Here is a 12,326-nt window from a genome sequence, read left to right on the forward strand (position 1 = left end):
GGGGGGGGGGGTTGGGGGAACATGGGAAGAAGTAGATGGTTTGAACTGGGGATGGCATTGAGTCAATGTAAATTCTGTTGATCCCAACTGCAAAACCTACCTCCATCTAGCAAGACTTCTAAGAGGGCCAGGTGGTGTGGGACAAGATCGTTAGAGAAAGGCCAGATTGGGTTGGGGTAGGATATAATGGGGAGGAACTCCTTGAGAAAGTAAGAAATAGTTGAAAAATTGAAGTCTATGCTTGTGTTTCTTTCGAGAGGTGATGGTGTTGGGATGTAGGAAAGAATAAATTCTCAGGCTACTAATAACAAATGTTATGAGTGACCTGAACCCATTAACGGCCTGCCAAATAAACTCGAACTTGACCAAACCCTCAATAGCCCTTCATGAATTCTATGGTTTCTACCCTGTTAGGGACAGGCAGTGCCAGTCACCCATTAACTTTGCTCTATTGCCGTCCCTAGTTTTGGTTTTGGACATTCTAGTTATAGTTTAAATAAGAAACAATTATCTCAGTCATCTAATTTTTTTCTTAAAGTTTCCATCTTAGTAAAAATAAAAAAATAAAAAAAGGCATTTTTCTTCTGTAGTCATTGAAATATTCATTCTAGCATTTGTCTTGAGGTCCTACTGGTAGGGCTGTCAACCGGTCAGTTTTGGTCGTTCTCGGTTGGGCCTTAATCGGTCCTGCACATATGAGGCTCAAGACCGAAACCCAACATTAATAACCCGTCGGTCGGTTATCAATCCTTAATCTGTTTTCGTTAATGGCTCTTACTGGTGGGTTTGATTTTAAACTGGCAAACTGATAAAAGTGTGCAAGGGTTCTCGCACCGTGGACAAGTGTGGGTAAAGAAGCTAGTCCAAAAGCATAGGATTAGATTAATATCTTAGAACATTGTATTTTTAACGAGCAAGAGTCTAAAATTGATAGGTGTTACGAGGAGAAGAAGGACTAACATAGCATGTATTCAAGAGAATAGATGGAAGGGTGAAAAAGCTAAGGAGTTGGATGACTTTAAACTTTGGTTTATGAGGGATAAAAGTAATAGAAGTGGAGTGGGCATAATAGTTGATAAAGATTTAAAGAATGATGTGGTGTATGTTTAATTTGGAGATAGGATTATATCCATCAAGCATGGGTTGAAGAAGGAGGTTGTCAATATAATTAGTGGTTTATGCACTAGGATTGGATAAAACTAGTAAGTTACAATTTTGGGAACTCGTAGATGGATTAGTGCAAGGTTTTAGTCAAGGAGAAATGATTATAATAGGGGTGATCTGAATGGACATGTTGGAAAAGAACATAGAGACTATGATAGAAGCTATGAAGGTGTACATGGAGGATATGATTTTGGACAGAGGAATGAGGAGGGGATCTCAGTTTTATATTTAATATGGCTTATGATTTATCTATTGTAAATACTTAGTTTGAAAAGAGAGAGGAGCATTTAGTCAACTTCAAAAGTGGGCATCATAGTACTAGAAGGTCTGATAGATTGTTATGTAAGGACTTTAAGGTTATAATAGGGGAGAGCCTAACTACAAATTAATTAGCCACCATAGCCATAACAATACATCTCGAATCTTTCCTTAATACTGTTGAAAATATCTCTTTATAATCAATATCTTCCTCCTGATTAAACCCTTTCACCACAAGGCGGGCTTTATATCGTTTTTTGTTGCCATTGGGATTCTGGTTTTAATTTAGCTTCCTTTGGCAATTCAACGAGTTCCCAAACATGATTTTTTGCCACCGATTCCATCTCATTTTTCATAGCATTAAGCCACAGAGTCTTGTTTTCATGGCTTGTGAAAATGATATAGAATCCTCATCTATATCAATATCAAATTCACTATGTTGGAGATAAACATGATAATCTGAAGATATTACAAATTTCTTTACTCTAGTGGATCTCCATAGACCTAATTGTTTATCAATATTTTCCTTATGATGAACAAGTTGTTCATCAACAACCTGATCTTCTTGTGACAATGTCTCACAAGGACCTGTTTACCCACAGTTAAAGGACCAAGCAATATAGGTAAAGTCAAAATCTATGGTCCTTCACCCTATGAAAGTATTTATCGGAACATTGAGTTCATTGAACTATACATTTCGTGTCTGCAAACTCCCACTTTTGGTGTCCTCTAGAAAATTAACGTTGTGTGAGACAACAATTTTAAGTATGTATGGGTGATATGCTTTTATCAAGCAATGATCTAGGTTTGTTACATGTGACTAAAGAATTTCTAACTTGAAATTTCAATATGAAAGATATGGGTGAAGCCTTCTATGTTTAGGGCATAGAGATTCACCAGGATAGGTCACATAAGACCTTGGGATTGTCCCAGAAAGATTATATCGAAAAATCTTGGAATGATTCAGAATGGACTCTAAACCAAATGTAGCACCGATTGTTAAAGGCGATAGACTAAGTCTGAAATAATGTCCAGTGATTGATTTGGAGCAACAACAAATGCAAAATATTACATATGCCTTTGTGGTAGGCCGTTTAATGTATGCACAGGTTTGTACATAGTGGGGAAAAAAGTATTGAGGTACCTAAAAGGGACCAAGGATCACATGCGTACATATAGGAGTATTGATGATTTGAATTTGATCGGCTATTTGGATTCAAATTATGCTGGATGTGGCGATACGAGTGTAAGTAGGAGGTGGCCTCTATAGCCACCTGTTAGCATACCTGGTGCATGAGGCTCCCGCATGTGCGAGGTCCGGGGGGACGAGAACTACGCAGCCTTACCCCAAGGATGTTGAGAGGCTATTTCGACCCTATAGCCACCTGTTAGCATATAGTTAAAATTAGATGAGTGACTCATGTGAGAACCTTGATGGAAGGTTCTAACCGCTGAAATTCATTTTAATTAAAAACTCAATGGGCCCTGGATTTGGAGATATGAGAGTAAAAGTTTCTTCTTCCATTAAGAAGCAACTTGCACTTGCAACTCAAAAGACTAGAACACTCCATCGACGATGTGAAGTTGAAGGCTGGTTACGATGGCAAACAACCTAGATCCAAATGGGAGAGGTAATTTAAACTTGTAACCTCTTTTGAGTTAAATCTTGCAGTAAAATTTTAGGTATGTATGTGGGGCAACAAAATTTGAAACTCTTAGACCTTGCTAGATATCCAATGAAACCTCCACTAACCGTTTGAAGGGCCGCCTACTTCCTTTCTTGTGGATTAAATACCCTTACCTTAGTAGGGAAACCCTAGACACGTGTATGATGCAAACTAGGTTTCCATCCTTTCCAAAGCTTAAAAGGTGTTTTAGAAACCATTTTGGAAGGAATTCTATTTATTTATTTATTATATATGCAACTGTCTTCAGGGCTTCACCCCATAAGGATATGGAAAGATTAGAGATACTAATCATACTTCTTACCATGTCCATATGTGTTCGGTTTCTCCTTTCAGCAATATGCCATTTTGACATGGAGATCCAAGCATGGTATATTGTGCAATAATACCTTGCTCTTATGGAAATTGTGCAAATGGACCTAGTCTTTGACCAGATTTTGTGTACCTTCCATAGTACTCCCCACCTTTGTCTGATCGAACAATTTTTATCACTTTTTCATTTATTTATCTACTTCAATCTTATAGTTCTTAAAAGCATTTAATGCTTCATCTATATGAACCAATAAGTAGAGACACATGTATCTTGTGTGATCATCAATAAATGAGATAAAATATTTCTCTCTGTTCAGACAAGGTGTGGAAAAGGGTCCACAAATATCTGTATGTATGATTTCTAAAGTCTTTATGGTCCTTCTGGCACCTTTTTTGGGTTTGTTGGTCGATTTACCCTTAATATAACCACACAAATTCCAAAATTAGTAACTAGAGTCTCAAGAACTTCATTTATTAATAATCTCTTAATTCTATCAATAAAGATATGTCTAAAGCCCTGATACCATTACTGTAAGATTGAACTCATAAGAGGTTGCAGATTTTGATTAAATCTCTCATGTGGGCATAAAATCCGTTGCACTAGAGCTTAGTTGCACGCTAGTGCGCTCCGGCTTTCTTCACATGCTTAAGAACTTCAGCGCGAAAGCAAGCGCATCCATTTTCTATCCTACGTCATGAGTCTACAAGCCTTTCTCATTTCAGTGCTCACCTTTTGAATATTCAGTAGGGGGCTTCAGTATTTTGATTAGATTAGGGGTTACAAGAGAGACGATTATCTAGGTTGCTTGCTATCATACCTAGCTTCAACTTTCACACCGTCAATGGAGTCTTCTGGCCTTTTGAGTTGCAACTGCAGGTTTCTTCTTGATGAAAGAAGAAAATTGTACTCTCATATCTCCAAAGTCAGTGACCCATTGTGTTTTTAATCAAATGAACTTTACTGGTTAGAACTTCCATCGTAATACATGGAAGGAAGTGTTCTTTGCATGGACATGTACCGCCATGATTCGTCAGTTGAAACTTTTTTTCCCAAACATTTTGATACTTCCTATTAAAATAAGTTTTGTATTGGCCATACATTCAATTTGAACTTATACTGTTACTTGGTATGTGGCAATATAGGCCAAGTAGGGGAATGCAAGCAGGAGTGTTGCCTCTATAGCCACCTGTCAACATATAGTTAAAATTAAATGAGTGACTCATGTGAGAACTTTGATGGAAGGTTCTAACCGTGGAAGTTCATTTCAATTAAACACACAATGGGTCCTTGGCTTTGAAGATATGAGAGTATGGGTTTCTTCGTCCATCAAGAAGCAACTCAAAAGGCCAGAAGACTCCATTGACGGTGTGAAAATTGAAGACTAGGTATGATGGCAAGCAAGCTAGATCCAAATGGGGGAGAGAATCAAAATCTATAACCTCACCTCACACTAATGTGTATGAATATTGATCCATAAATCCGTGAGGAAAAGCGACATGTAATCACAGACTTTAGTACAAAAGCTGAACGGGATCACTTTAAATGCTAGGAGCAATCCAGCGCATAAGTCTATCAATCATTAGGCCTCATATAAGCAAGAGCGACAAAGGGTCTATACCAAACTATGAAAATATCAGTGATTATCTGAAGGCCCTTAAAGCACAGTTGTTGGGTTCCAAAAAAGTTGTTGCCATGACCTTGATTGGTCAGTTTAGCTCCATAAAGTAAAATGCAAGCAAAGGTGTGAGGGAACACATTATGCATATGAGGGACATTGCAGCCCAACTGAAGTCTTTGAAATTGGAATGTCAGAACCTTTCCTTGTGTGTTACATTCTGAACACACTCCCTAAGGAGTTTCATCCCTTCAAAATCTCTTATAACACACATAGAGATGAATGGTTTGTTAATGAACTATTGACCATTTGTGTACAAGAAGACGAGAGATTTAAGAGGGAATCAAATGAGAGTATGTACACAACCACCTATGAAAAGGGTCAATCCAGCAAACCTGTCCAAAAAAGGAAGAAAGTTTGGAACAAGTCCATTAAGAAGGACATGAATCAAGTTTCCAAGTGTTTCTTTTGCAAGAAAAAGGACATATGAAAAGGATTGTACCAAATTCAAGCAATGGTTAGAGAATAAATGTACTTTTTAGATCTTATTCTGTTATGAATCTAATTTTTTTTATTGATTATATGCCCTCAGATAACGTGGTGGAGCTTAAAAGGAGATGCTTTGAAATCATTTATTCATAAAGTGTGAAATAAGGAAAATGGGACTTTGAAGGAGACACTAATACGATGTGGAACGAGATGATTACTTGTATTAAAAAGGTTGCTCATGATTTCCTAGGCGAATAGAAAGGAAAATGTCATTCCTCTAGGGAGACTTGGTGGTTCAAACAACAATTAAGGCTTAGAAAGTTGGTTTTAAGACTTGGCAAAGGACAAAGGATGTAGAGGATCTACAAAGGTATAAATTTTTCAGAAATGAAGCTAAAAATATTGTGAGAAAAGCAAGGGCAAAGAAATATGAAGATCTTTATAAGAATCTGATTCAAAGGGGAAAAAGCTATCTATAAGATAGGTAAAATGAGGGAAAGGAAGATGGTATCATGGTAAAGTACCAGAAAGGGATGGGACAATAAGGATAGGTGGAAAGTTTATTTATGCAGCCTGCTAAATAGAGACACATTGAGTAATAGTGTCCTGGAAGACTGCATACCCATCAAGACACTACATGTTGCATATACATTCGAAAATCAAATTAGGGTGTGTGTGTAAATAAGCTTTAAGGAGGATGAAAGTAGGCAAGGCATAAGGCTCAGTTGAGGTCCCAATAGAATTGTGGAAGAGCTAGGAATCTATGGTTTATCTTGGCTAACCAAGATATTTAATAAGATTATGAGCATAAAGAAAATGCTTGATGAATGGAGAGGAATCAAGGTGATATTCAGAGCGACAATAACTATAGAGGCATAAAAATAAGGAGTCATACTATAAAATTATGAGACGATTATTGAAACCCACATGAGAAAAGAAACTGCTATTATAGAGAATCAATTTGGTTTTATGCCAGGAAGATCCATAACAAAAGCTATGTACTTAAGAGACTCATGAAAGATTTAAGGATTGCAAGAAGGATCTCCATATGGTCTTTATTGACCTAAAAAAAGCTTATGATAGAGTTCCTAGAGAGTTAATTTGGCAAGTACTAGAGTAGAGAAGTGTTTCAAGTAAATATGTGGACATAATTAAATATATGTAGAATGGTGTGGGGACTAGTGTAAGAAATATGGGGGGTTTAAGGTAGTGAATTCCCTATTACAATTGGGTTACAAGGATCAGTTTTAAACCCCTATTTGTTTGCACTTATAATGGATAAATGAGTTAGAGACATTCAAGATGAGATTCCTTGGTATATGTTTTTTAATAATAATATCGTTTTGGTGGATGAGACAAAAGCAGGGTTTAATGCTAAGTTGGAGTTATGGAAATCAACCTTGGAATCATAAGGTTTTAAAATAAGTAGAATGAAAACAGAGTATATGGTGTGTAACTTAGTTACACAGGGCGGATAATGAGGTGGTAAAATCGATGACAGTAACTTTAGTTATACGAGGACAGATAATGAGGTGGTAAAAATCGATGAGGGTGAGGTTCCGAGAAGTGATTATTTTAGGTATCTGGGCTCAATCATAAATAAAGAAGGTGATATAGAGTACGATGTTTCACAAATAATTAAAATAGGATGGATGAAATGGAGAGGTGTGTCCGGAGTCTTGTATGATTGACATATTCCTCATAACTTAGAGGAAAAATTTATAGGACAGCCATACGACCAACCATGATGTATGGTGTGGAAGGTTGGGCGGTTAAGAAGCATCATATGCATAAACTCAGTGTAGCAGAGTTGAGGATGTTGAGATGGGTGAATGGTAAAACTAGGAAAGATAAAGTAAGGAATGATCATATTAGAGTTGATTTGGGAGTAGCTCCAATACATGATAAGTTACTAGAAAGTCGTTTGAGGTGGCATGGCCATTTTCAACAGAGACCTTTGGATGCTCCAATACAGATGAGTGATTTGATTCAGATTGAAGGAATCTAAAAGCACTAGGGATAGACATTAAATGACCTTAGGAGAAATGTTGAGGAAAGACATGCATAGCTTAGGCCTAATATCAAGTATGACTTCAAATAGAGCTAAGTGGAGGGCAAGGATCTATGTAGCCGACCCCATTTAGTTGGGATAAGGCAGAGTTGTTTTCTGCTTGTATACTGATAAAAATCTATGATGGCTCCCCTTATTTATAATCACTTCCCTCCCTTCTCCCTTTACTCTGGTTGTTGTGGGACTGCCTTTTCAGTCGTCCACATCCCGTCTTCCTCCTCTGGCTATTCCTCTTCATCCTCTTCTTTTATGGCAAGAGGCAAGTAGCTCATACTCCTGTGCTTCTCTCCACCACCTGAAATCAACTCTATCCGTCAGACAGAATCAATGTTGCTGGGAACTAACAAACAACTTCTATCTCCCAACTACAAACAACATAGGCTGATACCAACTGCATCCAACTACTGGATAAACCAATGCCCATCCTACTTGGATTCCAGAAGGAAAAATATAAAATCCCTAATTTTTGAGTTCAACATAACAACTAATTTCAGAATGAGAAATGAAACTCTTATTTAAGATCCATCGAGAAAATGAATTCAGTAAAAATTTGATAGAACCACAGCAAGATGAATTAAGTTCTTGTTCACTTGAACTGCTTGAAACAGAACAACTGACTTATAAAGGAGGAAAAAAGGGACATTAATTAGATAAAATCTGCAACTGTTCCAGAAAATGGACCTGAGATCAGCAGAACCAAATTGGGCAGCAGATCCTATATCAAATTCCCATGCACTTCTGCTTCAAACTTATTGAGATCAGTGAGAGTGGGCATCACTGGGCTGAAATTTATTACAGCAGAGTGCCAATGTGGTTGAAAGCAGTGTCTTCCACTTCTACGGTTCTGTATGGTGAATTGTTTATTGTGATTGAACTCTCAACCGTTCAAAACAAACACAAAGCCGACAAGGGTTAGAAGAACAGAACTCACCAGTAGGACTAGCATGACAGTGGCTTTCCGGCAACCCATGACATGCAATGAGACAGGGTCTCGACAAGTTTCTTGAGGATTTGAGCCCCAGAAGAAGATGATGATGATGACAATGATGAGGCTTTTAGGGTGTTAAGAGATAGTGGAGAGATGGAAGAAAATGCCATTGGGAAGCACACAAGGTAAAGAGAGTACAAATGTATAATAGAGATAGATTAACTATTAGTCTAACTCCCACGTCAAATGGAAAGAGAAAGTGAGAGGTAGGTTATAAAAGGGAAATAGAGAGAGACTCAAACTGAGCTTTTGTGAGGATTGGCTGGCATTATCAGGCTTGAAGCCTAAGATTTAAAAGTGGACTCCTTGAATTTAATAGATTTAAGTAATTATAACAGTACTTTTACACTATAATATATACGGAAATGAACATAAACCAGAAAATTGCTGAACATGCCTGAGTTGAGCCTGATACAAAATATTAACATCTTATTTTCATAATATGCTAATGTAATTGTTTATTTTAATAGCATGTTACTGGGAAATTCTCACTCTTTTCGCAGGCAATCTTCTACGTTCTGGTGATCTCAGGGGATTCCAGTCTATGGCAAGGATGTATACCAGGCTTGCAGCCATGCCAAAGAAAGGGTAATCAGTGTTCTATTACCATGATTTCTTTCACTGCAGGTTTGAGATGAGTGTATTGTGATTTACTCAACAGATTTGGATACTGATTGTTGGAAATGCTAAAACTAAATCTAATTTGAATGTTTCATCTGTAGTTAAAAGAAGAAAAGAAACATGACTAAGCCAATGTTTAAGATGGGCTAAAATCATATTCCTTCAGAACTTCCTCTAGCAACCATTGCTCTAATAAGCCTCTGAGATTTCAAATGGATACCTTATGTTTAGATAACATGTATATATCCAGATCAAATGCTCTGAATTCATTTGAAGAGCAAAGTTCGTAAAGCAATCACCTGATATAGAACAATTTCATTTTGTTGGAATGCAATACTCCCGAAACTTCATTCTTTGTAATGGTCCAATTCATCCTTATCATTAACATTGTTCTTTATCCAAATCAGCATCAATAACCTGTGGAAGTCAACTTGCTTTTGTTAAGATAAATTGGGGAAAACTATTTAAGCATCCCCACATGTTTAATCAATAGTGAATCAAGCTTTAGTTAATATGATGTTAATGGATATTATGTATCCAGTTACTGTTTAATATCTTGTAATTAAAAATACTATGCATACTACAGGACTATAAGACTCTAATTTGGTCAATCATCTGATGGGGGTATGAATTTGAGTTTAGAAACCATAAAAAATAGTCAAAATCGAATTTCTTTGGCTCAAAGATTGGGATTGCATTTCCTTTCCAAATAAGCAAAGGGCTGAAGAAACTCTCAGCTTATGTTCCCATCTGCTGGTAGTTGTGGATTGCAAGTGTTAATTAATTTGGGTCGGATTGGATCCTGATCCGATTCCTTCGTGGATCGCCCACTTGGGGTAATCATAGACCCACTAGAATTAGGAACCCTAGCTTGCCAATTCTCTATAAATAAGAGGATTTTGGTCACAAAGCAAATTAAGGTTTCTGACCTAATCTCAAGAGCTCTCTCTCTCCAAATTGAGAGTGTGTGTCTACAAGGATTTCCATAGCAATCATTGGATTTGAAGGGTAGAATATTGCCTAATGAGATTGCAATCTTTCGTTCGTTATTGTTCTTGCGGATCGACTCGTGGTGCAACCTGATCAATTCTGTTGCGAGGAAAGCTACATCGGGGTAATTCTATATCCATTCCCTTTCCGTTTTACAGCAAGAAATGATCTTACCTTCAAAAGAAGAGTTTGGTAAACTCCAACGGAGGTCTTTAAACTCCAATGGAGGTCTTTCATGCCGCTCAGTGTGCTTTTGATGAATTCTGGAAAGTTCCATTACTAAATCAAATTCAAAGCCGGGAACTAATCTCCTCAAAATCAAGCTGCTCATCACTGATGGAACATCTAGAAAGGCATTTTGGGAATCGATCTGATTCTATCTTTGTTTGTTCCATTTTAAGGAAGGAAGGATCATTGTGGAAATTTCATTCTCGCTGCGATTAGTATCTTCCCTAGAAGGGAAAGAACTAGTAAAATCTCATACACCTCCCCCGATAGGGTTCCTCAAGGTAAACTATGATGCCATTCTTCCTGAATGGAAGCCTGGGCAATATTTCAACAGATCTTTTGGTGTCCAGAATTTAGCTTTCTCTGAACCACCCCACTTTGAAAACCTTCTAAGGGAAGCTCTTGCAATTAGGTCCAGATTAGATCATGCTTTGGAAGAGGGGGTGACTCATATGCAGGTAAGGGTCAGACTCTAGTGAAGTGATCCGATACATCACTGATCAAAGCTTGACGACTCCATTTGAAGTGAAACCAATCATCCATCATTGTTAGTCTAACTCCATATTTTGAAGGAGTTTTATTTTCCTATAGTTGCACAAAATTTCTTGGAAAAGCTAAATCTATTTGAAGAACTTGAAGAACTTGGACCGTTGGATAAACAGAGAATGCAGCATTTCACTTGTTGGGCTGTCAAATTTTACATGTAGACTATTTAACATAATATCTCATCTATTCTACTCTTAGAATGATGAATATTTTGAGACCCAAACAAGTTTGTATAGTCAAACTATTACTTAGACATGCCTTCAAGTCAGACGACTCAGACCAAGGTTTTGAGTTCCGGTGGATGATTTTGAGGTCGAAATGGCCAAATTAGGTCTTGACTCAGATTTTATGTTGTCTAAACATAGTGTAAACCTTATGTTAAAAAAAAAAAAAATTGGTAGTTTGATTTCGGACCCTAAGTTGTCAGTATGTGTTATACGTTGATGTGGGGGTGTCAACGGGTCGGTCTGGCTTGGTCTCAATCCGGTTGAATCGGTTTCGATGTGGGAATGGTGAAACCGAAACTAAACCAATAAGGAAATTCTGGTTTTTGGTTTTGGTTTTGGTTTGGTTTTTCTTATATCGGTTTGTAATTGGGTTAGTTTTGGTTTTTGGTCCGGTTTGGATTTGATTTTCCATACAAGTATACAAAACTATGCAAACTTCTTCTTTTTTTAATGAATTTTGGACTATTTTGGTTTTTTATTGGTTTGGTTTTGGTTCAATCTGGGTTTTGGTCCGGTTCAGGTTTGGTTTTGGGTTCATTCGGCTTTTGGTGCGGTTCAATTTGGTTTTGGGGTTGCAATACTCCAAACCAAAATCGACCCAATAAGGCTTCGGTTCGGTTTGATCTGGGCTATTATCGATTCTGTTTGACTAGTTTTACCGGGTTGGTTTAGGGTTTGACACCCCTATGTTGATGTATACATTATCTAATACTGTGTTTGGTAGCCAAGAGAAGAAAAGAAAAGAAAAGAAAAAAGTACAATTTTTGTACTTTTTTCCTTGGGTTAAGAATTTTTCTTTGCACTTGGTATGTCTTCACCCATGAGAAGATTCCCCTTTTCAAATTCAAAATTCCCCTTGGAAATTATGAAATTTTCTTTTGCTCCCCCAAAAATTTTCTTGCCAAAAACACAAGGAAACGTGAGAAAATATGAAAACATAATAAGATAAAAAATGAATGATTACACAATGATTTCCTATGTGTCTATCTCTCTCTTAAAATTCAATTTTTTTTTTATTTTTTTTCTTTTATTTTCTTTTCCTCTCTTGGTAACCAAACATACATACTCGTTTTATTTTTTCACAATTTCTTCTCTTTTCTTCTCTTTTTTTTTTTTTTTTTTTTTTTTTTT

The 12,326-nt window shown here is 37.0% G+C and overlaps 1 protein-coding gene across 2 annotated transcripts in view; it reads left to right on the forward strand.

The window, feature by feature from the left end:
- Positions 1-9,385, forward strand: part of LOC122058246 (protein PEROXIN-4) — a 13,350-nt gene extending 3,965 nt beyond the window's left edge. Inside the window, exons 6-7 of one of the 2 annotated variants that reach the window (XM_042620846.1) lie at positions 9,087-9,171; positions 9,306-9,385. In XM_042620846.1, coding sequence (XP_042476780.1) covers positions 9,087-9,171; positions 9,306-9,309 — 89 coding nt within the window. In that variant the 3' untranslated portion in view covers positions 9,310-9,385. Of the gene's footprint in view, positions 1-9,086 lie in introns of both variants that reach the window. The other variant, XM_042620845.1, reaches the window with a different exon arrangement.
- Positions 9,386-12,326: the final 2,941 nt, after the last annotated feature.

Source organism: Macadamia integrifolia, chromosome 12, assembly GCF_013358625.1.
Source record: "Macadamia integrifolia cultivar HAES 741 chromosome 12, SCU_Mint_v3, whole genome shotgun sequence".
NCBI lineage: Eukaryota > Viridiplantae > Streptophyta > Magnoliopsida > Proteales > Proteaceae > Macadamia > Macadamia integrifolia.